Source organism: Dunckerocampus dactyliophorus, chromosome 2, assembly GCF_027744805.1.
Source record: "Dunckerocampus dactyliophorus isolate RoL2022-P2 chromosome 2, RoL_Ddac_1.1, whole genome shotgun sequence".
Classification (NCBI taxonomy): Eukaryota; Metazoa; Chordata; class Actinopteri; order Syngnathiformes; family Syngnathidae; genus Dunckerocampus; species Dunckerocampus dactyliophorus.
The window spans coordinates 38546648-38574645 of record NC_072820.1 but is presented as its reverse complement, the minus strand read 5'-3'; the positions used below and the strand labels follow the sequence as shown (position 1 = coordinate 38574645).

At 40.0% G+C, this 27998-nt stretch overlaps 2 protein-coding genes across 6 annotated transcripts; one reads left to right on the top strand and one right to left on the bottom strand.

Moving 5' to 3' along the window:
- The first annotated feature begins 1 nt into the window (after position 1).
- faap100 (FA core complex associated protein 100) lies at positions 2 to 11259 on the top strand. Of its 3 annotated transcripts, XR_008569642.1 has the most exons (9): positions 2 to 168; positions 285 to 403; positions 976 to 1817; positions 2127 to 2283; positions 3247 to 4075; positions 4136 to 4246; positions 5415 to 5501; positions 6066 to 6387; positions 6862 to 6957. XR_008569642.1 is itself a non-coding variant. In XM_054769047.1 (8 exons), the coding sequence occupies exons 1-8, from the start codon at positions 13 to 15 to the stop codon at positions 6096 to 6098; spliced, it is 2334 nt and encodes a 777-aa protein (XP_054625022.1). In that variant the 5' UTR covers positions 2 to 12; the 3' UTR covers positions 6099 to 11259. The 3 variants fall into 3 exon arrangements, 2 of the variants coding, with proteins under 2 accessions (XP_054625022.1, XP_054625021.1); XM_054769047.1 differs by having other exon boundaries at positions 6066 to 11259; XM_054769046.1 differs by lacking the exon at positions 6066 to 6387 and having other exon boundaries at positions 3247 to 4246; positions 6862 to 11259.
- fscn2b (fascin actin-bundling protein 2b, retinal) lies at positions 7632 to 27972 on the bottom strand. Of its 3 annotated transcripts, none has more exons than XM_054769048.1 (7): positions 27226 to 27972; positions 26020 to 26121; positions 25209 to 25935; positions 13282 to 13438; positions 12978 to 13099; positions 12733 to 12900; positions 7632 to 8970 (listed from the first exon to the last, which is right to left on the bottom strand). In XM_054769048.1, exons 2-7 carry the CDS (start codon positions 26113 to 26115, stop codon positions 8765 to 8767), a joined length of 1476 nt encoding a protein of 491 aa, XP_054625023.1. In that variant the 5' UTR covers positions 26116 to 26121; positions 27226 to 27972; the 3' UTR covers positions 7632 to 8764. The 3 variants fall into 3 exon arrangements, with proteins under 3 accessions (XP_054625023.1, XP_054625024.1, XP_054625025.1); XM_054769049.1 differs by having other exon boundaries at positions 7632 to 8919; XM_054769050.1 differs by lacking the exon at positions 26020 to 26121.
- Positions 27973 to 27998: the final 26 nt, after the last annotated feature.

Sequence of the window (27998 nt, the reverse complement as noted above, 5' to 3'; positions counted from 1 at the left end):
ATATAAACAAACATGGAGGGAAGGTGTGTGGTTGAGACGCTGACAAAGTTCGGATTTTCATCAGATCCGTGTATTCTGAAGGTGGGATCCTGTTTATGGAATGATGTGTTCCTCTGCACCGGAGACGACGAGGTGTATGCCTTTAACTCCCAAGACAGAAAGCTGAAGGCAAGCTTTGGATGCTTTGTTAGTTGTTCTGTGTCCATGCATGAAGGATGAAGATGAAACGCTTGCACATTTTCCATGATTGTCTCAAATTTATATTATTTAATTGCATTCTGTAGGCAATCGTCCACTTCCCTGCTCCTGTAAGTGACTTGGCTGTCGATGATGACAAGCAGATCCTCTATGTGGCCTGTTGGAAGGGAGTGTACGGTGTCTGTTTATCATCTTTGCTGTGCAGGTTAGAGCTCTTTTATACATGAAATATACCTGATTGAAAATATTGTACCTTCATAAACCACAACATTAGGTACACCAAGACACTGTAAAAAGAGATAATCGTGTGTGCAGTGGGAAAGTATTCAATTTAAATTAATTAGTCGTAAAATGTATCTTTATTTGCTACAAATAATGTATATTTGTTCGTCTATCAATGCCAGCGACTTATAGTGACAGGCAGAACAATCAAATGCCCTTCCACGAGATGACGGAAGGTACATAATAACCTGCGTAAGGGGAAAAAGTTTTGACATCCTTGTGCTAATTCTTAAAAAAGTGTGATGGAAATTCGTTGGCAATAATCACACTTTCCTTAAAATAAAAACTGCTGTTTTTTTTCACAAAAGCTGAACTTTTGATATAGCCCTTGAAAAATATTTTGAGAAAACCTTTGGTGTGAATTGGTGCTGTAAGAGTAAAATAAAGTCGTGCAGGTGTACCTAAAGTTGTGGGCAAGCGCTTGATTCCTACTATTAATAGCAAATGTATAATATCAACCCCTCATCTCATGTTAGTGATATCGCTCCTCCTCAGGGTTCAAAGCCCTGACACATCCTCATGTCCATCTCATGTGAAAGTATCTGATGATCATTTTGTTATTGGAGAAGGAGTATTAGCCCTACTTTTGATCAACTCTACGCTCTTGAACATTACCCAGAGAGACACATCCTGGCTGTTGACACTTCACAAAATAGCAGAAGAGTCAATATTCAGCAGCTATGAAATGCTGGGTTCATTCAAACTTCCTGTAGTATCAGACACAGTGCATCATAGCACAGATAAGTGCAGAAGGCCATTGTTGCTCTGTGTCCACTCTGCTGATACAGATGCATCATCAGATGGTCTATCAAGTAATCACATCTACCTTGGAGCGATCCTCTTTAAACTCCTATTCGGGATCGACGCAGCCCTCGCCAAATCGCCGGTTATTTTTTGTGGTCTACCAGACGGCCGTCTATGTTTCACGCCTCAGCGAGTCCCAGGATCTCAGCTCAAAGTCCTGCACAGCCTGGAGCAGCCGGTCGTGTTTGTCGGTGCGTTCGCAGGATGTCTGGTCGCTGTGGGCGAACAAGGCAGAGTGGTGCTGATCACATCCCAGCAAGCAGGGCCAGAAGGAGGAGGCTTGCGTGCTGCTTTTTCTGAAGTGTGCATCCCCGGGCCTGTGGTGTGTGCTTGCCTGGATGGACAGTCCCTTTACTATAGCACTGGTTCAGACCTGCTGGTACTGGATCTGTCACTGAGATCCACTGGCGGATCAGAGTCAGCAAAAGGGGAGGTGGGATCCAGTAATAAGAGAGATGGTGCACTTTACCAGCCCACCAGTTTAAATGTGTGTGGAGTCATCGCCCTGGTGCAACATGCAAGCAACACGGCAGGTAAGAAAACTATTTACATTACTATTTGTATTAAATAATTAAGTAATTAAGTAAAAACATAGAGAAGGAATCGGATTAAATAAGATTTGCTTCTTCCTACTCCTTTTCAGGCATGTTGAGTTGTGCAACTGTGAACATGTGATCTTCCTCAATTTAATGTGTTAAGCTTGTTCCAAACAAATAAAAAACATTACCATTACAGGAACCTTTTAATGTGACAAAGTTAAGTAACTATTTTGAGCATGGACAGTATTTGTATTGTATAGTATTTTTGGAGCTTAACTGAGGAACTTGCTCTTCACTTTCCAGGTGAAGCTCAGCTGCTGGGGCTGTCTTCCAGGGGGCAGCTCCAGAAGATTATCTTACCTATAAGGGGGCAGGATGCATCATCGTCCAATCTTGCTTCTTCACATGTTGGCCGCAGCATCAAAGATGTCCTGGCAGCTATAGGAGACATTTATGAAAGGTACGTTCTGTTTTGGAAACCTTTTTGTAGTAGTAACATATTTCCAAACATGTTAAGGGGCAGAAAGACGCTGTGGCTTCTTTTTAATACTGTATGGGATTAAGCTGGAGTTGTGTTATCCCCCAACAGCACCAACTTCATTACCAATTCATTACCAAACTTGGTGGACACTAACTATAGAAGCTGGAAATGTGCACAATCTTTCAAGTTTTTATTAACCTATCTTGTAAGATCAAAGTTTACAACTATCAAGTAGAGATGCCCATATGAATCACTCAATCCTAGGTTGTCCAAAGTACAGCCTGGGGACCATGTGCGGCCCGCGGCACATTGTAAAATGATAAAAGGCTGAAATGTTTGTACCAATAACTATTAATAACACAAAGCTTTGTCTTTAAATATATTTATTTTTATTAAAGATGCATCATCAAAAGGCCTATACTCTAAAGTGATCACACCTACCTTGAAGCGATCCTCTTTAAACTCCTATTTGGGATCGGTGCAGCCCTCGCCAAATCGCCGTTTTTTTGTTTTTTTTCATCGCAAATTGCATATTTTTATTTTTATTTACTTAATTTTTCTACTAAATTAGCAAAAAAAAATCATAAAATATTTACTTTTCAGTGTGCGGCACTCTGTGGAAAAAGTTTGTTCACCCTTGACTTAATCTATCATCACAAATGTATCTCATGTGGAACTGGTTTAAACTGTTTTGAAGTAATTAAGGCACAATGGAGTGAACTACTTGTCTGTGACCGGCAGATAATTCAATCTCAACTGGTTTGCTGTCTAAAGAGTAAGAAAATAATGTCAGCTATGGAAAGATGAGCAACCTTATTAACCTTATTATAATTGATCAGATGAAATGAAACGTTTCATTTGAAATCCATTGTGTATAAAAGCAACTTGTAAAATTGGTGCCATTGCCTAGATATTAACAGACCTTAACTTGTTCCTTTTTAGATCATCGGTGCTAAAAGCTGCCATCAAATCCAAAAACCAAACCATGCAGCAACTGAATCAGGTACTCAACATCAGCTTCTTATTGAACGATGGAGCAGACAGCCAGGAAAAGTCAATCCATTGTCACGCCACCACTTGTTGGAGCACATTGCTTGGGAAAGACTCCCTCAACTTGAAGTGCATCCTGGATAATGGAAGTTGTTATGTTCTGGAACGAGGATGGACACTAAGCATCACGGTGTCTCCTTTGTGTGACTCCCAAAGAGGCGAAAGCTGCTCCACACATTATTCATTCCCATTCCATCCTCTCCATCCGGGGGGTAAAGTGGAGGTTTCCCTGCCTTTAGCTTCTGCAGGAGAGTCATCCTTCCCTGTTACACTTTTCTGCTCGCTTGTCTTCTCCCTCTCGGGTCTTCTTGGAGAGGAGGCAGCGTTAGGCCTACCTAATAGAGGTCTTGTCAGTTTGCCATTGAACACTCTGACTGTGGATTGGTTGCATGCCCTGCAGGGGATCAGTCCTACAGACGCTGCATCTCAACACTGCAACATTGACAACATTCAAGCTTTTTTGAACTCACGCCTCAGTGGAAGAGGAGGAGGGGATGCAGGGAACTTGCAGCACTCTGCAAGCATCAAGGTGTCATCACAGTTATTGAGGGACACGTTGATGTTGAGACCACCTTCAAATGTGGACGTCGCCCTGCTGAAATGGCTCCTCTGTAAAGCTCATGAAGGGGTGATGGTGCAAAAAGACAAGTTGGTCCTCAGCAACTCGGTGGTCCATGCTCGAGCCCCAAATGGACATATTATAAAGCTGACAGCAAAAGAGGTAAAAGCTATTGTTTCGTTATCTCAAAGTGGCAGTGTCTGTGACGGCTGTCTTGCACAGGCACACGTGGGGACGGAGGAGGAGCTCCTGGCTATTACAGAGATTCAGTTTGAGAGCTCCTCTATGGCAGCCGTGTGTGGAATGCATCATGCAGTCCTGCGTAGAGTAAAGGTACAAACACGCTTCTGTTTCTGAAAACCTTTTGTGGTAGTAACATATTAGTAACATCAGGGGCAGAAACACTATGTGGCTTATTTTTAATACTGAATGGGATTAAGTTTGAGACCGTTTTTTAGTTCGGATAGGTTTCTAATTACTACCGTAACATTTAAGTTAGAGATGCTCAATATTGGCTTTTTACCGATATACTGATCAACACTTCATTACTGATACCGATGTCAACCGATACCGATATAGACAGCAGCTCTTCCCTCAAGCTAATGTCAGGTGACATCTTGTGTGATGAACACATTATGCTTTTTTTCCACAAATAAGTGGTGTTTTTACAAAACGAGACAAATACTGCAGTATGCAATGTAAGCTATAAAAAAAGTGCCACATTTTGTCTCAGCAAAATACTCAGTAAAAAAAAAATCATAAGCAATAGTCGACTAAAATAACATGTTCTACTATCAACAGGTAAATAGTTGTAGTCTTAATACATTCACAAATAAGAATCCAATTAAATAATGCTGGCAATGACACTATTTGGAAAGCTAGAAGAGCAAAATAACTGGCACCAAACAACCTCTATTCAGTCAGAGCTTTTCTGTCAATCACTCTCTCTCACTCTCACGCACACACACACACACACACACTATGGAAAGTTAGTTGTTAGCAAAAAACAGAGGTGTTATGATGCTAATTTTAAGATAATGGTGATCAATGAAGCAGAGTCATCAAATAACTGTCAAACAGCTAAGAAACATGATATTGTTTATTGCAATCTACTATGAGTTGTTACTTAACTGATATTGAAAACATGATTTAAAAAAATTGGACTTATAGATATTTTTCCAAAAAGATTTCTCATCTTATATTTAGGCTTGTTGTACATTGCATGATAAATTAATTTTATAGACTCAACAAACAATTCTTTAGGTGCTGTGCACCCACACATTTAAGTCAGTCACGCAGAGTTGTTTATGATTTAAAGATAGCCAATAATATTACTATTATTTACATATTAGTAAAGTAACCATAATATTACAAACACCACTGCAAACTACAAGCACATTTATAAAATATATTTGTGTATACATTAACAGCATGTTAGAGTCTAAGAGCGTTTCACTGGATAAAATATTTTTCAATAAACATTGCCTGTGCTTTGACACAGAGTTTGCTGCAGAGAGCACCGGAAAAGTCTTCTTCTACCATCAAGATGCAGAGTTTATGTGTGAGGCAAGCACTGCAACGGGCCGAGGTGAGACTTACACTGATACAGTATCTCACAAAAGTGAGTACACCTCCCACGACCATTTCTACATCTATTTTATTGCAGTATATCACGGGTGGCCATTACGTCGGTCACGAGCTACCGGTAGATCGCCAAGGTAGTTTGGGTCGATCACGTAAACATCACTTTATACATGTCATATGACATCAGTCAGCTGACGTTAAGCTTTCTGATTCGCTCCTGCTCCCCCGCGGCGTTACAAGCTACACACGGAGATACAACTTTCATCTTTATTATTCTGATTATGGATAAACTAACTCAGCGGTAAGATGCTTATATCCATAAGAAAAGTTATCTGTTCACTTGTAGCGACTAGTAATGTGGGAAAAAAAAAAGTGTATTTTTTTTATATTGTTTTGTATTGTTGTATATCGGTAATGTTTGATAGCAAATGCTAACTGGATAGAATAAATGAACTTTCTCTCGTAATGAACGTTATGCAGCTATTTTGATTGACACAACTATTGAGGAATTATGTGTAATTATATTCATTGCCATCCATCCATTTTCTATGCCGCTTATCCTCACTAGGGTCGCGGATATGCTGGAGCCTATCCCAGCTGACTTTGGGCGAGAGGCGGGACTTGTCATCAGCAGGGCACATTTATGTGTGTGTGTATACAGTATATACATATATAGACAAACAATCATTCATGTCTATGGAGAATTTAGAGTCGCCAATTAACCTAACATGCATGTTTTCGGAATGTGGGAGGAAAACGGAGTACCCGGAGAAAACCGAGAAAACGCACGGGGAGAACATGCAAACTCCACATAGACATGCCCAACGGAGATTCGAACCCTGATCTTCCCGATCTCCTGACTGTGTGGTCAACATGCTAACGAGGCCACCGTGAGGCCCCATCTTCATTGCCATATTGAATATAATTATGACCGCAACTACTCTGATTACCTGTAAACTTTGAAAATGTGAATGTGAAGTACTCATTGTTAATATTTATAATAGTATTTCCAAATTTACCGGTTAGATTTTGTATATGTTTTATAGAAAGAGGTACATCATTTTGACTTGTAACTTGCACCCTGCTGCACCCCTGATATACATGTACAACGTACATAAATACGTACTCAAATTTGTTTTTAATATAAATGTACTAAATATATGTAATTTTTACATTCATAGTAGGAGGTAGATCTTTGGAACTTGGTCATTTTAAAAGTAGCTCACAGGCTGAAAAAGTGTGCTTTAGAGTAGTCAGTGTCGAGCTTTTATAGCAGTATACAGTATGTTGTATGTCTAATGGAAACGAAGCTTTTAAAGCATTCCTTTCTTTCTAAATTGAATATGTTGTGCTGTTTATGTCAGACTCTGTTGCAGCAGGTCCAGCAAAGTCGAATCTCAAGCAGCTTCAGTGGGGGCGTGTCCACAGGGCAGGTGACATCATGTCTTCTCACTGTCTATCAAGAGCTCAGAGAAAATTCTCTCTATATTGTTTAACATCTGTGTAAGCAGAGCTAACTTTTACACGCACACGAATGTGAGTTGTGCCTTTGTGTTTCTTTGTCTTATGATGTTACATTAAACGAAGAGAACTATACTATTATTTTTAACTATTACCTTCATTATTATGGCTTGTTAGTGATTTTGTACACACAGCAAAATAAAGATATACAGAATCTTATGTGTATATTTTCATCAGAATTTAGACAAGGGAACAGAAAGTTGTATTTATCCATATTGCAGTGACACTAGACTTTTTCTTCAAGTTTGATGCTTTAAAAACGGCAATACAACAAAATGAAGCATACAGTCTAGTGAAAATGCTATATTTTGACAAAAAAAAAACCTCACAATATTTTGCCATAATTTAAAAGCAATTCGGAAGGACGTATTTATTGTTTACAACATTAATTAATAAAAAGCAAAGTTTTTAAGTAACACCGTACAAGTATATAAATAGTGTGAATATATGAAATTAAAAAAAAAAGTCTAAATGACATACAGCAGTGGCTCTTTCTCCATTAGTCCATTAGGGGGCAGCAGATTACCTTAAATTAGATTCCCTGGCCTTTCAACTCAAAGCCATTGGGATTGGATTGGATTCACACAATATTCAAGTTTTGAAGCAACACATGTTGGATGGTTTAATGAGCATTTTTTTTCTTTTTTTCCACCAAAAATGTACTCATTATTGGTTCATTTTACAGAATTTGCAAGGAATATTAAAACAAACAGTCAAAAAATGACACAAATTGTGATCTGCATTGAGCTCTTTATGTTGGACTGCTCCAGGTGTTGATGGTGGTGGGCTAATATCACAGAAAATATCGAATTTTATACACAATACATAGCACAGACATGAAAAGAGAAAAGCAGGCAATGTTTGCTCTTACTTGAATTAGCAAATTTGAATATGGCAAAATAGTGTTTTTAGGGCTGCATGTCTGTGGGGTTTGTACAGCATTGGTCGTCGTTTCTTACTATTTGTACAATTTCCCACTAAATTCTCACGAGAACACTGGTAATTCATAATACTGGCGTGAGTGGTGATTCCCAACCACAGAGACACGGCACACTTAGTTATCCAAATTTACTGAATTGGTCCAAGCGTTGTTATTTATTGATGACAATATATCTTTTTTCATGTATCTATACCAGGGACATATAGTGACAAGCAGAATGATTAAATTCTTTCTGGTGGTGTGCCATGAGATTTTTCGAATGTAAAATATGTGCCTTGGATCAATAACGGGTGGGAAACACTGCAATAAACTACAGCTAGTAGATTGAATGCTCCCTTAGAGCATGTCAACACAATTTGAACAAACAAAGTCGTGTAAATCGACTTTGCCTCTTCTTAAAAGGAAACAAGAGTATGCAAAAACAGCTAACATGTAGTGGACATGAGAGTTAGCCTGCAGTAGAAACCTGATCTCATCTGTTAATAAACTCCCTGCATCACACTAATGAGGGACTAAAAGGTGACCTCCGTTCTCCCTTAATGGCGACTATGTCTTTCTCAAATGACACTACCGTGAATGGCAAGTCATTTACTAAAGCACCACTTTGTTTCCTTAAGGAAGAAAGGTAAGGCGGCATAGAAAAATCCCTAACCAGAATCAGACAACTGTTTGAATGCCTATTTATCAAATGTTAATTGCAGTAGAAGTTTCCTCCTCATTGCTGATCTTCTACCTTAAAGTTCACATTATGGATAGAAAATGTCTCTTTGACAACAGGAGATCACAGGTATGTTTTTTTTCTTGCATTAATACTCCCACAAAGCTGAGCTGCTCAGATTGAGTCCATCTGCTTTAAGCGTGCCTCCCTGGTCTCCACGCAGATACTGGCCGTTCTTGCCACGGATGGCGAGACGGCCTCGCTCCAGGAGCTCCAGACTGAAATCCTCTGGGACTTCACCATCTGAACACACCAGACCAGCACTGTTGACGTACCAGAAGCGACCAGTCACACCTGTGGGGTAAATGCACCGAATTACAGAGTACAAAAGACACTAACTTCACCATATGGGCACAAATATTGTATATGCTTGTTTTTTGGTTGGATATTGGATCTCATTAGATTGGTAAAGTGGTCATAATAGGTACATCGATATTGATATGAAGCCAGTTGGCCATACATACAACTTATTCCAACCAGCCATGGGAGAAGGAGGGGCTGTTCTAACAAAGTTGGAATAGCATGGAAAATGATGTAGGAATATTTCCCTTCACTGAACTAAAACCACTTTTCCAAAAAAAAAAAAAAGCAAAGTGGAAGAGCAAACATGGCTCTGGCTTGTGTTTCTCCTGCAGGGTGTGCTAGTGGCATACTAGCTGCGTCAGCGTAGTGTGACATCATCATAGCGTGACGCAATGGATTCAACATAGAAGATGAACAAACTAGCTTTTATTGAGAAAACTCATCTATTATCTCTGTAGGACAAACATGACATTTAATTCAAATTATTCTCTGGCATTTGACTAAATTCAATCAATTATGGCAGGGGTGTCCAAGCGTTTTCCTCCAAGGGCAGTTCGGAGGTTATGTTTGTGCCGGCGTTTATCTGTTTGTTTGTGTTCAAAATAACTTCAAAAGTTCTGAATGGATTTCGATGAAATTTTCAAGAATTGTCGAAAATGGGATGTGGAAAAACTGATTACATTTTGGGGGTGACCCAGATCACCGTCTGGAGCCGGGATTTTTTTTTTTTAAAGGATTCTTTAACATTGTGAGATAGAACCATTTTCGCCATTTGTGCACATAACGCCACAAAAAATGGCCAGAGCATTTGTAAAATAAAAAAAAAAATACAGGACAAGATTCCAACAGGTTCTACAAAAGATCAAAGACTGATCCAAAAAATGTAGGATTATTATTTTGGTGTGAATCACAATGTGCGGGGAACTATGGTGCTAGGTGGAGGTCTGCGCTCTGTGTTTTTCTAAGTTTTTAAATTTTCTTTTACAATTGTTTTAACAACAAACAATTAAATGAGCAAACAATAAAATAACAATTTGTCTCTTCTTCATGTTCTTCAATAGCACCTCTACTGGTGGTCGCTCTTGAGTGCACTCCATTTTGCCTCAAAACTTGATCATATCCACCAAAATCCTTAACTTAATTCTTAACCTAATAAATTAACAGTACACATCTGCAAGTTTAAATATTACGTGTGGAGTACCCCAGGGGTCAATATTGGGACCAAAACTGTTCAATTTGTATATCAATGAAAGCTGTACAGTGATGAAAGACTTAAAGTTGGTATTATTTACAAATGATACTACTGCCTTTTGTTCTGGGGAAAGCACACAAGAGCTAATTAAAAAAAGTCACGGATGAAATGGCCATATAAAAAAATGGTTTGATAAAAACAGATTATACTTGAATTTTAGTAAAACTAAAATAATGCTGTTTGGCAGAATAGCAGAAAGGACATGTGCGACCAAATACAAATAGACGGAGTGGACATTGAAAGGGTGAACGAAAATAAATATCTGGGGATCGTAAATAGATGAAAAAATTAGCTGGAAAAAATAAAGCAAAATGTGTTATTGATCAAAAATCACTCCACACTCTACTGTTCTCTGGTATTGCCATGTCTAACTTATTGTGTGGCGATATGGAGTAATATGGGTATATGTGGTATGGGGTAACTATAAAAGCAATCTTTACTTGCTAAATGTAAAATGTACTGCAAAAAAGATCAGTGAGGATAATTCATATTGCCACATATAGAGAAAATACAAGTGCCATCACCAATATTAAAGTTATCTGAAAGTAAATTTCCTACCCAAAAATGTCATACAATACTTTCTACAAGAGAGGAGAAATATGATTTTAGGGAAAAGCTAAACTTGAAACACTTATATGCGAGAACAACGCTAAAAACCCACAGCATTTCAGTATGTGGAATGAAATTATGGAACGGCTTGAGTAAGGAACTCAAACAATGCATGCAAAATGAGCGAATTCAAAAAACAATACAAGCAGTTGATGTTTGCAAAATACAAGGCAGAAGAGACTTGAACTTGTTTTGTTACACTTGTCTCTGTTTATATTTATTTATTTATTATTATACTGATTGTTGTATTTATTGTGAAAAAAATCTTAATAATTAAATCATCATATTGTTTGTATATTATTCTATGTGTTAAAAAAATCACATAAGGAATACAGGAAGTGAATAAATGTACTGCACAAGATGTGGAACGGATGGGTAGGATTAAATAAGCTTGCTTTTTCCTACTCCTTTTGGACATGTGGAACTGTGAATTGAATTATGTGATGTATTCCATTGTAACTCGCATGCATGTTCAAATAAAATTAAACCATTACCATTACAGTAACTGACTAATTGATTATTACGCCCATCCCTGATATCAACAGACTGCAGTGCGTCTAGCTCCACCCTTTGGCAGGGATTCCGCTACATGTAATTGATCGTGGCGTTGCGCCACTACAAAATAAAAGCCGCCACACCTTAAAAATAAGGGGCGTTTATAAACTTGAAAACAATTTTAAGTAATATATTGAATGGATGGATATACATGATATCTATTTCTATATGTTTACATATATGTAACTTATTATTTACGCATATTGGCCACAATTAGTTTGATAACGACTTAAAATATCAGAAAAATGTTTCACTGCGCTTTATTTTGATAAGCATGCACCGGAATTACTTGTCTGCCTTGCTGGCGCTTGCGCATGTGACTAAGTATGCGACACCTTCACGTCTCGTGTAGACTTTCACTTTGTTTTTTTTTTATTATCGGGAGAATGAACAATAGCCCGTAAAATGTGTAGTCAGTTGACGACAGCTTGTCACATGCTAACCCTATCAATGCCAGCGTGTGTGATCGCTCACATTTCAATCTCATTCCACTTTCTGGCATGTTTGTTTACTCATATGCCAGGTTGGCGGCATCTAGCTAGCTTGGAGCTACAAGTGGCTATTACGTACATGCGATACATCGATCCTCATCACAACTTACTTTTTTAAAGTGTCACTTAACAAACTTGCTCTCTTGTTATCATTATAAAACGTATAGCTTTTCCTCAAAACACTAGTTGTGTGTCGAAGTTGTGCAACAGAAACACGTAGTGTGCACAGTCACAGGGGTCTCCAACAGGTAGCTCACCAGCTGATGTTGAGTAGTTGACCAAATAATATTTTCTTCACCTCTTAGTATTTTTACAAGTGTCCTATTCAAACATGACACCTGTATTTAATGACAAATGAGTACACTGAGTGGAGATGTGCTTTGCAAATAAAGTACAATTTAAATGTTGGCATTAACAATTTTGCAATGTTCTCGGTTGAAAAAAAAGCGAAACAAGTTAATAAATAAATAAGTCATAAAACTGCTATTTGTCATTAAAAAAAAATGCAGACACCCTGCTTTAGGTACGGCAGCACAGCTATTTGTACCCAAAATGTGATGCCATTATTTTGGTTACTTTCAAGAAAACAAGAATTTGCATTACATACACTTTAGCAATAACTCTTAACATGGAATTGGCCATTTTACACAATGAAGTACTCAGTGTTATATTTTGGGCATTCTGTTACGGTACGAGTCCTTTTTTATTAGTTTACAAAAGTTGTAAATGCAGACTACATGTTTGGGGCTTGATTGTGGCCCATACTGTATACAATGAATGGTATGTGTCCTTAATGAAGCTTTATACGGCATCCACCCTGTTTGAGAGGGTGTGTCGTGTGCTGACCTTTAATATGATAGGCGCCATTGCTGAAATGCAGGCTGAAAATGTCATAAACAGATCTGCTGGCATCCAAAGTGTTGGAGTTCTTGTGGTGGCAGATGAAACCATTCTCCCCTCGCAGGATCAACATGGGCCGATTGATCAGTTTCACACTGAGCTGTTCGTCCTCGCCTGACAAAAGATGACAGCATCTTTATAAAGAGAAATAAAACCGAGGCAGGGGCGAACAAAGTGACCAACTATCTCACCTATGAAGTCACTGACAGCTAATAATTGTCCATTCTTCTTGGTGCAGATGTATTTTCCATTGTTGGCCTTTATCGCCACCTTGTGACCAATCCACTCCATTGCGAACATCGTGTTTGCTGAACTGCAGTTCGCATAAAATGCAAAAGATCAGACTTTTCTCATAAACTAATGAAATCTAATACAAACAGAACAAAAAAACAGCAAATGCTTTTGCATAGAAGGGTATGGCTGTATTAAGACATGTAAGGTTGACATTTAAGATAATGATCAGCCTGTCCCAGTAGGAATGAGCGCATCACTCACACTTCTGTGGCTGTAGTCTGGATGCCTCCGTGGGCCACCAGACTCCAGTAGTTCCCTTGGCTGGTGCGAAATGTGCACTTGCTGCTCTCCTTGTCGATTTCCATCTGAAACATCTCCATGTCCGTCTCGTCTTCCTGGTTGGCGGAGAGGCTCACTCCTAGAACAGGAAGCGTCCATCGTCATTGACACTTTCGACTGTCCAATAAATTGTGCACTGCATGTAACGAGATCTACCGTAAATTCCGGTGTATAAGCCACACCCACTAAATTTAGAGGAAAAAACAGATGTGTAGATATATAACCCACACCGGACTATAAGCCGCAAGTGTCCACGTCATAAAATGATTTTTAAAGATTTTAAAAACTTTTAATCAAATAAATGCTCTTTTTCCAAACAGTGGTGCAACACGGCTACTTAAACAGTGCCGAATAGTGCATGTAACATACAGTAGATAACAGTCGCCTACCAGAAAAGTAATTAATTGCCGTCCTCTTGGGAACTAAAACCACGAAAGTCTTCATCTTCCGTGTCCCGTCATCTGTCTCTCTTGGTGTGCTCTCGGTGTCTATCTGGCAGTAGTCCCAGCCTTTCAAAACCCATTGAAAATAGTGTTTTTTTTCTGCCCAACACTGTAAGGATCCACCGACAGACTTGTGCAAAAGTTGCACAGTTCCTTCTCTGACATCCAAATCCATCGCCTTTAACTTGAAAGCAGCATCACATCCATTTCTTTGTGTGTTTTCTATGATGGAAGATAGTGACTACCGGGGTGTCACTGCATGCACAACGCCTGCACAACGCGTCTACATTGGGGTACAGTAGGTGGTGGTATGCACCTAAATGTTGGTTGCGACCCGCCATAAACAAAAAGAAGAAGACCGTTCCTACATCCGGGCTCTTATTTTTCGGCAGTCAGTGTTAGATGGATAGATGGCAACTTTATTTATCTCCAAGAGAGCAACACAGCATTTTATGTTTGTTTTATCTGGTTTATTGTATCTGTACTTTTATTTATTGATGTATAGTCTACAGCGGATATGACGTGTACGCCTGTGGCGCTACTACGTACATCGCGTAAGTTTTACATAGGGTCACTTGGGGAATTGCTGGATATTACACATTATTTCAGCTGGAGTTATCGCTCTGGACTTCATCAGAACCACGGTACAATGGGACAAGTGATACCATGGTCCGCCTTTGAGTCATCATAGTGGATCCCCCGGCGGATGCAGGAATGTGCCAACAATGCGATCGCTGCACAAATTCCAATACGTTCCCTTTTTTTTGGTTTCATTCAACATAACAGGCTTTGCAATCTTGGCGGTATATTTATGGTGTTTATTGAATAATCCAAATGATTTTAGCATAAGTTGGGCTTGTTGTTGCTCACTGTAAACCGCAGCGTGTGCGTGCATACATGGCCCCACTCAGCTAGAGCGATAGGGTTAGCAAACGCTGAGAAAGGTGGCTTCGCTGCATTTTTTTGGTTGTTTCCTGAATGTTTTTTGCCGTTATTGCAAACTATCTTAGTAATAGCTTTTTCCGAAAACACATTTAAACGATTAGCAGTAGTTCTGAAGTATACGAGATGTCACGAGATGACGTGACCACATATTAGCCACACCGGTGTATAAGCCGCAGGGTTAAAAGTTTGAGAAAAAAGTAGCGGCTTACACACCGGAAGTTACGGTAATTCAACAATTCTGCCTTAACAAAGGTGCCCATTTTTGAATAACAAAGTCAGAGAGGTGTTAATTACCTTTGCCAAGAGATTATGTTTTCAGTATTCAGGATTCCCTCAAAACTTTGTGAAGGATGGGAGCAGAGGCCAAGGAAGAACCACTTAAATTTTGCTAACATGGCAGGACATTTTCTTTAATTTGGCAATGAATAATGCATGAATCGAACTTTAAGTAGTTATCTATGAAGGTGATTCAAATTAGGATGCCGTTGTCGTTCAGCAACAGGGTTATTATTGTAAACGTTGCAGAAATGTGGTTTAGAACTACACTGCATCATACTGACAGGTGTTTCTAATAAAATAAAACAAAATATTAGAAACACCTCTCAATTAAGTAAAATTAATAAAATATTTTAAATTAAATGACAAAGCACTAATAAAACCAAATGAATTAATAATAATGATATAGATAAAAGCTGTTTTCTTTTCAACTTCCACTTTAAGTATGCCACACAGGTTTTTCATATTTTGATGGATAGTATTTGATGTTATAATTTTTTGCAGGATGGAAAATCTTGTCACATGACCTGTAGACAGACTGCAGAGGCCTATAAACCCTAAATTAGATGCATAACAGAATATCCCCAATGAATTTTCTTAATCCCTTAACAACGGCCTTCTTATCGTTCTCTTCTTTCTGGTCATCCTTCTCTAATAATCTCCTCCTCTTCACCCCTGAACCCCCTGAACTCCCCACCTTCAACTTCCTCCCTCCCACCTCCAGGGCCTGCCTGTCTGCCCTCTTTCACAGCTGGGTTGGGATATAATCAGCTTTCGAGTGCTACCCCCCAATCCCCTCAATAAAAGAATAAAGCAAAAAAACAGGAAGACGGCAGGATTTATGGGTCCACACTTTAGCAGGATGTGCAGATAATTGCCAACGCCACTCAAGGCAATGATCAAATGTAGGCAGAACATGCTGCAAAAATGAAAGTGCTTTTACATTAATATCTAGAGTGACATGTAGAGTGCCTTTTTCCTGCAGCCTGAAATGTTATATTAATTACATGTATTCGGAATAGAGTTGTTTAATAGAAGCAAAAAAAAAGACAAATATTATGCATATTGTGCACAGATTGGTACAGTTGAAAATGTGCATGTAGTTTGTTTTCAAACTAAAACATGCAGAAAATTTGGATTCACTTTTTTTTGCCAATCCCAACCACAGCATGTGTTACAGCAGGATCAGCAATTAGTTTTGCCAACAGTGCAGGTAAACCCAGAAATAGTGATGATAATAATGCCCTTCCATTCACAGTGCAGCAAAAAGTAGCATGAATCATTAGAAGCACTCGTGCAAAAACTAATTCCAAAAGTTGACTTCTCTTTGATGTTGGGACTGAATTCATGTTTTGGGAAAATTATAGTACAATCCTATGGGCGATATACACTTTCCCACCACAATATTAGGTATTATTCTTGGACAATATTGGAAGAGATAAAATTATGGTGGTGGCTGCTTGAACTTGCCAAATAGTGAGCCAACAGTTATAGTCAAATGATAATGAATGTGTTTATTTACTATATTATTTAGTGTCATGTCATTATATATATGTATATATATATAGTCAAACCTGTCTAGAGGGGCCGCTAAAGGGAAACGGCAAAAGTGGCTGCTATAGGCAGGTGGCCGTTATAGACAGGTTGGTGGCCATTTTGAATTTATCCGCACATATTAACATGTCTGTGATTAGAAGCTTGTTGTCTTTGCAGATACATATAATTACACTGTTACATGTTGACCAGTAGAGGGCACTGTGGGACTGCGGATAAAAGTTGTAAAGAACTACTAGGTTAATAAACCGCTGTTAATAAAGCGATTAAAGTGCATCAGCGACGTGAGTCTCTCCTTCCCCACAACAAGGGGCATTACAGTATTGACCAGTGCACACCAGGAAATAAACGGTGTCACTGTCTGCAACAAGCTCAAAAAAAGATGGCTTTTTTTATGTGGAACAACTGACAGTTTGTGTGGATCTTGTGAATGATTGTGACTGAGCTAGGACTCAGTAATTAAAGTCTACACACGACGGCTTCATTGCTTAAAAAACGAAACTTTTTCATGCATGAAGCTTCCGCTTGAGTCGGCATTTTGGCTGCTATATGCGGTCAGATATTGACCAAGGGATACAAAATGGGTGGCCGCTGGCCGCGTTAGACAGGTGACCCACAGGGTCTACAACACGTAAATTTTCTGCGGGGGATTTTTCAGTGGCCGCTATAGGCAGGTGGCCGTTTATACAGGTGACTGCTAAGACAGGCTTGACTGTATATGTATATTGTACAGTATATATGTGTGTACGTCTGTGTGTGTATATATACATATATATATACTGTATATATATATATATATATATATATATATATATAAAATGAGATATAAACTATATAATAATAAAATAAATGCATGTACTGTATATATGTATAAATAATTGTATATAATAAAACAAATACATATATAAAATGTAATATTGTACAAATAAACAATCAGATATAATATATGATATTTATGCATCATATTTTACCGTTATTTATTATTAATTTAATATTGTAAAATTGTTGTATTGCAATTAGCGTTCCCTTCTGGGTACGTGTACCCCACTTTGGGAACCTAGACATTACACCTTTTTGCTCTTTTTTTGACATTGTTTCTGTTGTTGCTTTTTAAAAAAATAAATGTCATTTTGTTTTGCCAAACGGGCCAATAAAAAACGAGCTGGGGGCTGCAAATGACCCCCAAGCCACACGTTTGGCACCCAGAACATAGCCATATAATAAATACTGTATTTTAAAAAATGAATGTATTATAGTTGCGTCTCTGTGTGGAGTTTGCATGTTCTCCCCGTGCATGTGTGGATTTTTTCCGGGTACTCCGGTTTCCTCCCACATTCCAAAAACATGCATGTTATGTTAATAGGTGACTCTAAATTGTCCATAGGTATGAATGTGAGTGTGAATGGTTGTTTGTCTATATGTGCCCTGCCATTGGCTGGCAACCAGTCCAGGGTGTACCCCACCCCTCACCCAAAGTCAGCTGGGATAGGCTCCAGCACACCCCCACGATCCTAGGAAGATAAGCGGTGTAGAAAATAGATGGATGTATTATAGTCTGGTTTAGGTATGCTACGATGCATGCATGTGTAGAATAATCTAACGCACACCCATACACTACCCCTCACCCCCCTTGATGTTATTTCAGCAGATTAGATTTGTTGATTTTTCAATGGCATATCTAACAGCAAACAGAGAAAGCGTGATGCCATGTGAAAAAGATGTCATGGTCACTGAGCTGCCCGGACACTCACATCTGCACATCTTATTAACTTGTGATAAAGTAAGCATCAGGGGGTCTCACACAAGCGTGACTCATCATTGATATTAAGTGTGTTTGAAGCAGACATCGCGGCTCCTCTACTGCTCGGCCATGACCAGGGGTACTCTCATATATACAGTCGCTTCCATCCTGAGTCAATGTCATGCTTTCTCTACCTATTCCACGTGTCCATTTCACACTAATTCAACCCAGAAATGATCCTCCGTCAGGGCACAGCTGGACATCACGGCTACTATCCCGTTGATGGGAAGACGGAGGAAACAGAGAAGAACGGAGAAAGAGATTGGATACGCTGAAATCTAAGGAACCAATCTGAGGATATCAATACCGCTGCTGATGACCATCACAAGGCTCGGTCAAGCATGCGGAAGAAGGCCTTGTCATCACAGCCATGATCAGGGTCAACGCATGTAAGTACCATCATTCCTTACGCACACCCAGAAAAGATCTTTGCATGATGTTACCCCAGAACCAGCTCCACTTTCTGGTCTTGTTTTACCTGCAGTCTGAAAGTGGAGCAGGCCCAACTAATCCATCAGCCGTGGCTTGCGTCTGGCATCTATTATTAATGGCTAGCTGATGCCACTATCCCCCTGCCTCCCTTTTCCTTCTTTCTCCCAATCTGGCTGCATTTTCAGTTGCTTTTCATGTCATTCCTTTCATTTTTGTTTTTCTTTTTGGGCCTGCGTGCATTTGGGTCTGGAGAGTTTGTGTATTAGAGGACACTTTGGGTCCTTTCCTTTTCTTTACTTTAAGAACTGTTCTGTATAGTAGAGAAGACACTGGGATGCACTAGAATGGACTAGAAACTGCCATACCATCAGTGATTGCATGGATGCTGTTGTCAAGGAAAGTGACATCACAGTATACAGTGTTCCCTCGTTTATCGCGGGGGAATAGGTTCCCAAAATAGCCCGCAATAAGTGAAATCCGTAAAGTAGCCAACTTCATTTTTATTATATGTTTTAAGGTTGTACAACTCCTCACTTTATACACTTTTCTCAGACAGGCAATAACATTTTCTCACATGGAGAGAACTCTTGTTTAAACACTCTCAAAAAAGTTCAAACCTTCGTTTGAATTTGAATGACCAAGAGATTATTAAGTCACTGAAGCATATTGCACTTCTGTGACTGTGCCTTTTCGTCCTGGCGTCGTTCCTCTGTACTGTAGTGTTTTTGCATCCTTGCAACAGATGAACGAAAGATTCATTTACAAGCTAGCAAGCTAGCGATGACACAGGAGACATGGCAGGACAGCACGAAGGAGATTGATTGACAACGCTCTACAGCCAATCAGGACGCAGAAACAATGGGCTGTGCAGACAGATGAGAGAGGGAAGAGATAGGCACTCAACTTCCCACAATGCAATTCTTCTTAAAGGGCCAGGCTTGGCCTTAAACAGCATTCATACGCTGTAATAAAAACAGAAGAAGCACTACAAAAATTCCGCAAAACAGCGAATCCGTAGAAGGTTAACCACAGCCGAGCAAGGGATCACTGTATTGTAGTAATCACACATACTAAACATACGAAATAAATGATTGGCTCATCAGGCCATGTTTCTGCTCATGCGGAAAAAGTCCAATAAGTTCATGTTTGGACTAAGAAAAAGAACAGCACGCCCCAAAGTTGCTCTGTTGTTGAGGTTTAAGAGGTCAAGCCATGCAGCTGCCATTAAAAAAAGAGCAGAAATAATAATAATAAGAGGCTCTACCTTAATAAAATCCAGCCCTCTTTGATTACTGGACGCATTTACTCCATTAGCCACAGCATGAAAGCACAAAGTGAGCTCGTGAACACATGCCTACTCCCTTCTCCTCTTTCCATTTCACCTCCAGCTCCTTTTATCATCATGTTGAGCCCAAAGATAAATGGCAGGGCGGTACAGCAAGCTGCCACACCCGGCTAACTCGGCAATTCATTGTTAAAATGCGTGTAAAAGGGCAGGTTGTGAACAAATAAGCAATATTGTACTTACAAATATTGTCATGCTAGAAATATATTTACCTGTGAACAATAAATACACATGCTTTTTTTGGTTTTGCGTAACCGACTTAAACCGAAAAATGCACTAACTGGAGTGTACGCTAAGCCAGATTCCACTGTACTGTACTGTTAACACCATATGCTTGTACTTAGCGTCGTGCAGTCAGGGGAGGCGGGTGAAAAATGAATAATAATAACATAAAATAATTATTAATATTTGTTCATTGAAATGTATTATGAATGTATTTTTTTTGTATAATTCCACTTGATTTTAACATTTTCTGAAGTAAAAATCGCCAAATTTGCACATTACCTCATCAAATACAGGGCAGAAACCTAAGGTGAGGCTGCCGTGAGCGTCTCTTCTTGGCTTCGTGCTCAAGCCCTGCCTTTTGACAGAGTGCCTTCAATGAGTGCACTGAGTTGCATCACGGCGCCTGCCAATTTCTGTTTGTCAGCTTGTCGGCATTTTAATATAACATTTATTATACACCACGACTTCCTACAGCCTGTGTCATGTCTGTAAGGCAAGTGTGACATCATTATTCTTACTAATTAGACTTTTTTTTTTTGCAAGATATTTTCATGCTCTGCTGAATGAATGAATGAATTTGGCTGCCGATATAGAGGATTATTAACCCAAGCTCACCAGGAGGTGATCAGAACTTTCCCTGGAGAAGGTGCATGTACTTCATTTACAAAGCACAGGTAATTTTTTTAGTGAAGAACGTATTTTTCCTTATTCAATATTGAGATATTTTGTTGGGTAACGATTTGTTGTAATAACGATTTGATTCGTACCATGATTCGTGGTTGCCGATACGATTCAAGGACGATATTGGTTCATTTAGGACGATACGATCCGAAACGATTCAGTCACTTTAAATCGATTCAGTAACTTTTAACCCAAAAGTGTGACTGTGAAATAAATACGTAGATACTTGACAGTGCAGGTGAAGCTTCCTAGATTCCTGTTGTTTTTTTGTAAGGGAATCAGGTATAAATTAATAATGGATATAAAATTAACAATGAATGAATTAACAGGTTGAATTAAATCAAGTCTGTGATTAATTTTATCTGATAAAACTTGACTTGAACTTTAATTTGATACCTCATTCACTTCTCTACCTCAAGTATTAAAGAAGTTAAAGCAAATTTCATCCCGGGAAATATGTGCCTTTGGTTCCCATTGCTTTAACATCAAGAGAAAAGCTGTGATCGACCCACGGACCTTGGCAAGTACAACCGGACTACAAAATATATGATAACTTAGGCAGTGACATTTGATTTAAAAGTCAAAAGAGTAGCCATTTACATTTTTTTGATAATCAAAAAGTCCAGGGAAGAAAATTGAATGTCATTTCATGTAGGCATCACTACACACGCAACACTACAAATAGTTTTCCTGTACTCTGCCAATGTTTGCACAGTCTGTGTATTTATGTTTGAGTAGCTGTCTTCCTTTTTCCATCTTTTTAATTTGTACATTTATGCCGTGATAGTTTTCATTAATTCGTGTGATAATGCAATTGTGTCATCATCGTCCCTCGCTCCATCATGGTTCCAACATCGCTCCCTCACTCTATCGTGGATTTTCAAAGATTGATCAATTAATAAATGATCGCTGTTTCATGGTTGACTGCGGCCTATTATTAGTAAAAAAAAATGCGTATCTTAGGAAAATGTTGCCTATTAAGCATTTTCAAGCATAAAAATGTTCTAAATGAAGTAAAATATAAATAAAGTTTAAGGCAATACAAGACGTTGATGAACTGTAGTCTACACGGGCCGCTAGATGTCACTAGTAGACACCAGACTTAATCGCCAGCGACAGGCTTTTTTAGAATTATTTATCTCACAACAGGCACAACAATAAAATAATGATAATAGTCATCATCATAATAACACGGGCTACTGATGTGGCCGTACTCCAGCTAAAACTCAACTCTGAATCTCCGACATCACTTTCTGTCCACACGTCCGGAAGACATTTATTAAAACACACACGAGCACGAGTCTTATTTATGTCTTAAATGGCTTATTTTCTAAAGGTCACTCTAGGGTGTTATTTCATGTCTACATGGCTCTAACAATGGTAAAAATCGTATTTTGGAAGTCATAAACAGGTTTTCTATGCTCTTAACTACGAAAATATTCTGTTTATTAATATTGAGTCCTGCTTCACGGAAATTCACTTATCGTGGTCGAGTCCTGAACCCATTAACTGCAATAAACGAGGGTTTACTGTATTACTGTATTACTAACATTAGATCTATTGTGTGTTATTTATGTATGGGTTAAACAGTTTTGGTCCTTGGATTGACCCCTGGGGTACACCATTAATTATATCACAGCCTGAAAATGCATGTTCTTTTAGCGTCACTTGTTCCTGTTTGTTGAGTAGATATGCGGCCAATTCATCACCACCCGTAGCGTTCTAATCTGTTGATTAGAATATTGTGATTAATTGTGTTGAATGCCTTTGTTAGGTCCATACATACTTCAGCTGTTTGTACACTGTTTGTGATCTATCTGTTGGTGATTTCTTCTATTTGTATTTCTTCCGTTAGAGCTGTGTGTTAGCATCAATTTGTATCCAATAACGCGACATTTTTCCTTTATTTTGTCTACTATCCTGTTCGGTAGATAAATTGTTGACGACCTTTCTTGGTTTTCTACAGCGTTGCAATGGAGGCAGTGGTCATTGGGTTAGATTAGGTGACTCGAGAGAGGAAGAAGCTTTTTGGTGAGGGGAAGCTTATGTTTCTGAAAGCAGACTCTTTACCTTCCAGGAACAGGGGAACGACTCTATTAATAATTCAGCACACTTCACCTCCCCGCTCGCCACAGTGGGACGCTATGTTAGTGTGTGTGGGTGTGCGAGTGTGATGCTGAGAGATAAAGCTTATGTTTGTGCAAAACAACCGGAAGAAAGAAGAGAAGAAAATGTGGCCCAGCCATGATGCAAGTATGGTAATGCACACTTAATGTGTAGTGAGCAGCTCCGTGCTCACTGGGTGATTTCAGTCCTTCCCTTCAACCAATCAGTTTAACGTGCTGCCAGTCATTTGGTTTCTGTGTGCAGCTCCCACTGCTAACCAGGAACAATGATCAGGGCCAGATTGTGTTTCAGAGCCTGGATGGAGTAACACGACGCCGCAGACAAGAATCTGTAACCAGTGGCCAAGCATGCTGTCAGTATATGCTAATCCATCCCCAATCAGACCAGCACATGCCTTTCAACCATCAGCGACAGAGCACTTACCAACCACTTGTAGCACACTTCAACTTCGATGTAAAATGACCCTGACAATTGCAATCTTATGCTTTTTTTCCTTCTTTTTGCTTGGATCAAAGAAATGCAGCCATGTTTTTGGACAAGGGTGAACTTTGAAGCCCATGTGGAGCAGCTGTAATCCATCAGCATTGCGGTGCGCTGCCATGTCCGCGTGCTGATCAAATAACCCACTTCAACTGCCCTGCGACCAAAGACCATAGCATAAATACATAATGCAATATCAACACAATTCTGCTGTGCGCAGTATATGTTACAAGCAGCTGTTTCGGTAAGCCCGGTGGGGGAAAAGCAAAGAGTGTTAACGGCATTATCCAGCAAAGTAAGGACAGGGAGAGCAAAGGACATTTATGATTGATTATGTTGTAAAAGGCTAAGAAAACAATGCTGTGCTTGGAAAGCAGTCATTCTGTTGCTCTAAAACTGTTTGGCTTTTGTTCATAAATAGGTTTAAATTGAGGAAAAATATCAAATAATATAATTCCTCTGATGGCCAAAGTAAATTTATGAAAAAATATGCAATTATTGAAGAAATTGCTACATATTATGAGAATTTAAGGGTTAATTAAAAAAAAAAAATTAAATATGTTTTTAGAATGCATGTCAGGCCAGATCAAATGCGCACCCGTTTTGTGATGTGATGTTATTATGCTTGAACATAGCAACTGCCATAAATATGTATGTTTGTAAAGGGATCATTTTTGGTACAGCTTTTGTACATACAGTACTTGTCAACTTTCCTGTGTTCCCCGTAATTTACCTTTCTTTCCCGTTGTTTAATTAGTTTCCCGTAAATTTCATGTGTTAAATTTACTCACTGCAGGTGACAATCGTGACGGAATCAAAGCTTGAGCCACAGCAACCTGCGAGGACAATGGTCATATTGACAACATTGGCAGTAGGCACTCGAGGGTACCCGCCCCCCCCCAGCCGTACAATTTTTCTTGCGTGTGGAATTTCCCTTATTTTCTGGAAAATTTGGCTTATTTTCAAATGCAAATGTTGAAAGATATGCTCTTGCATTGGATCTCATTCGATTGTACAGGTGCTATACGGCCCAGTTTCTCATGCTTTGCTTCATAATGTCCCAGTACATGTTGGAATTGTCCTGCAATGAACTGCAGCTCCTCAGTGCCGGCAACACTCATGCAGCCCCAGACCATGGCGCTAGCAAGACCATGCTTAACTGTAGGAAAAACATATTTCTCTTGGTACTCACTTGTGTTGCCAGCTATTTAGACAATAACGACGGTGTGTTGACTCATTTTCAGTGGATAGTACAGGCTGTCCCGCGACCCTAGTGAGGATAAGCGGCATAGAAAAAGGATGGATGGAGTACAAGCTGTACACTGACTGCTCTAAAGTATATCCAACTGTCAGGGTTGATGAAATGTAGAGAGATGTATTCACTTTTGTGAGATACTTTATAATAAACAGCTGAGTGTGCTGTATACTGTTGACCAGTGCATCATGTGACCACAGTTGCACATGTGGAGTTTTGTTTATGACTTGTAGGGAAAAAGCATTTGTGCACAGAGTCAATCCATCTTATGTTAAATTTTCCTACCTTGCCTCATAGAAACATATTTCCCATTGGCTGCCATCAGAACCACCTGTGGGTGGCTCTCCTCCAGGTCAAACAGTTCGTCCTTGCCCGGCTTGGAGCATCGTCCTGACCTCAAGGTACCTGTCGGGCCCATGGGAGACAAGTACTTTCCCTCACAGTCTTTAAAAGCCAACTTGCCACACGTGAGCTCCAGCGTGTACGCTGTGGACCTGCTGCTCTCCTTCACAAGCTTCCCATCATTGCTGAGGAAGCGGCTGTCACAGGTCTTAAGGCAGTACTTCCCATTGAAGTAGACGAGGGTCAGGAGCGCAGCCACCCCCCAGGGAATATTCACATCCACCGCGATCTCGCCATCCTCCATCGAGAGATGAGCGTAGCGCTTGCGGGCCACCGACAGCAAGTTGGCCTGCGGGTGTAGAGCAAGATGCACCGCCCACAGCTCGGCGTCAGTGATGACTTGGGCGAAGCAGGACAGGTAGTCCCTGGAGCCGCCAAAGAAACGGAGGTGCTGCTCGGATTGCAGAGCCCAGCGACCGTCTGACTGCGCCACGATCAGGAAACGGCAATCTGAGTTTTGGCCGTCTGCCTCACAGGTGACCTTGCCATCCTTGTCAGAGGCAAGGTAGCGTCTGAGGTGGCTGCGCAGGTAGACCACCTGGGTGTCCTGGGAGTCCTGCTCAAGAGTCCAGATCTGCTTCTTCTTCATGCTTGGAGCTGATGCATTGACCTGAGACACAAAGACAACTTGTGTAGTTCTATACAAGCCCATAAGTTTGTCCGTAATAGTCAGCGTGTTCTTTTCATGTTGTACCTTGAAGCCAAAAGTCTCAGCAGTGAGGTAACGACCTTCATGATTGATCATACCAAACTGAAGCTTTAGAGGTGAAAGATTCCCATTAGAGGGCATCTTGACCTTGATAGAAAAAAGACAAAATGATGACATGTATAGCGACTGTAAATTACATTTGTGGCGCCTTGTATGAGTTGTGATCAAAATGCTTTGGCAGGCATGCTGGCATACAGGTATGTTCAAAGTTTTATAATCATTAAATGGTGAATGACTTTTTGACAGTTAGGTGCCAAGTCCCGCCCCCGTACCCCTGCAAAGATGTTTTGTGATGGCGGCCATATTTTTCAACCAATCTTGCTAAAATTTTGTGGTGACCAGCTAAACACCCTTAAAGTTAGAGTGGGTGTTTTGGAGGGCGCTTTGGGCTGTTACTGCCTGAGAACCACTGCCTGTCAAATGGCTGATGAATTGTTGCTCAAAAGTATCGGGACACCTGGTCATTACACCTAGAGGAAGTGACAGTCGAAGGAAATATGGAGTTTGTGTCCACTTTTCAGCTACAACCGTTTCCACTCCTCTTCTACTAGATATTGGATTTGTGAGGTCCAAGGTCTCTAATGTCGGACAGGAGGGTCTGGCCCCTCTGGAGGGGGAAGACATAGAATTGTCCATGATGTCTTTGAAGTAAGAATTTTTCAGATATCGCCACCTGTTGGCATGGAGGGTTATCATCATTGGCTCTCGTGTTGTTTCTGCATTCCAGTTCAGCTTTTTGGCACAAACACAGACAGCATGAGGAAAGCCACAGTCAGTCTTTTCATGCTGCTTATTCCGATATGTGTGTCTGCTGCAAAATAATGCTTTAAGTCCACAGTGGGGGGGAAAAAGACATAAAGTGCCCTTTTATGTATTAATAGTACAGTTGGTACAGTTAATTGCAGCACTGACAAGGAAGATTTTCTAGAATTGACCAAATTACCAATGACTCATGCTGTTAGCAGTTAATTTAGACGTATTCCTTTCTTTGGCGCACTTTGCTAAATCAACAGGAGCACCAAAAAGAATGGAGGTGATGTCATGGAGAGTGATGAAATGCAAACGTTTCTTAGACAGGAAATCAATTAATTAAGGTACAGCGTGAAAAGCACTCCAGAGACCGCAAAGTTCTTTCCCCCACCCATGGCTTCATTATACAGTTTTCCAGCCACGCCATCCTAATTTACTTACTGTGGTTTTGTGGCTTCCTCTCTAGCAGTTTCTGCAGCTCCCCCAGATTTAAGAGGCTTCTTCCACCAAGTGACCCGTTGTAATTCCTGCCGTCTTTTCTCCTCGCAGCTCTCACGTTCTGGTGCTCTTCCCTCCCAGCCTCCACTTGTCTAATCAGGTTAGGAATAGGAACACCAACCTTGATCTCTCATCAGTATTGAGCTTGTCGTCTGTCTCTCTTTACCGTGTAGACTAATTTTGCTCTCAACTGATTATCTCCTCTTCTTCAGGCTGCCCTCCCCCTCATGCCTGTTGAACGTCCAGCCTCGATCTCCTTCTTGCTCGACTTGTTCTTCACTCTTGAGGGCTCATTCGCAAGGTATCCCAAGAAAGGACTTCCCGGTATGGACCTTTCATTCTGCTCATTTTCTGGCCTTGGGGTTTCTTTGCGCCTTAATACCTTGTCATTGTGTCTCCTTGAAGTCCTAAGGTTTGATTAGAGAAGAAAAACGTCCTCACTCCTTCCCCTGAACATAAGACATCCATTCCAACCTATGGCAACAAAAGCATGCTTGCCTTTGTCATCTTAAGCCTCCCTTTCACCTTTTCTACCTTTCTCCATGCTGGCATGTGTGTGATCTTGCTTTTCTCTCTTCTGTTTTTTTCTGAACTCTGCTCTTCGAAACAATGCACGCGCACACACACATGCACACACAGAGGCTGAAAGTAACCAGAGCACCCCCTGTGCCTACAGGATAGTTGAGCTCCTCTTACCTGTCAACACTGAGGCTTTG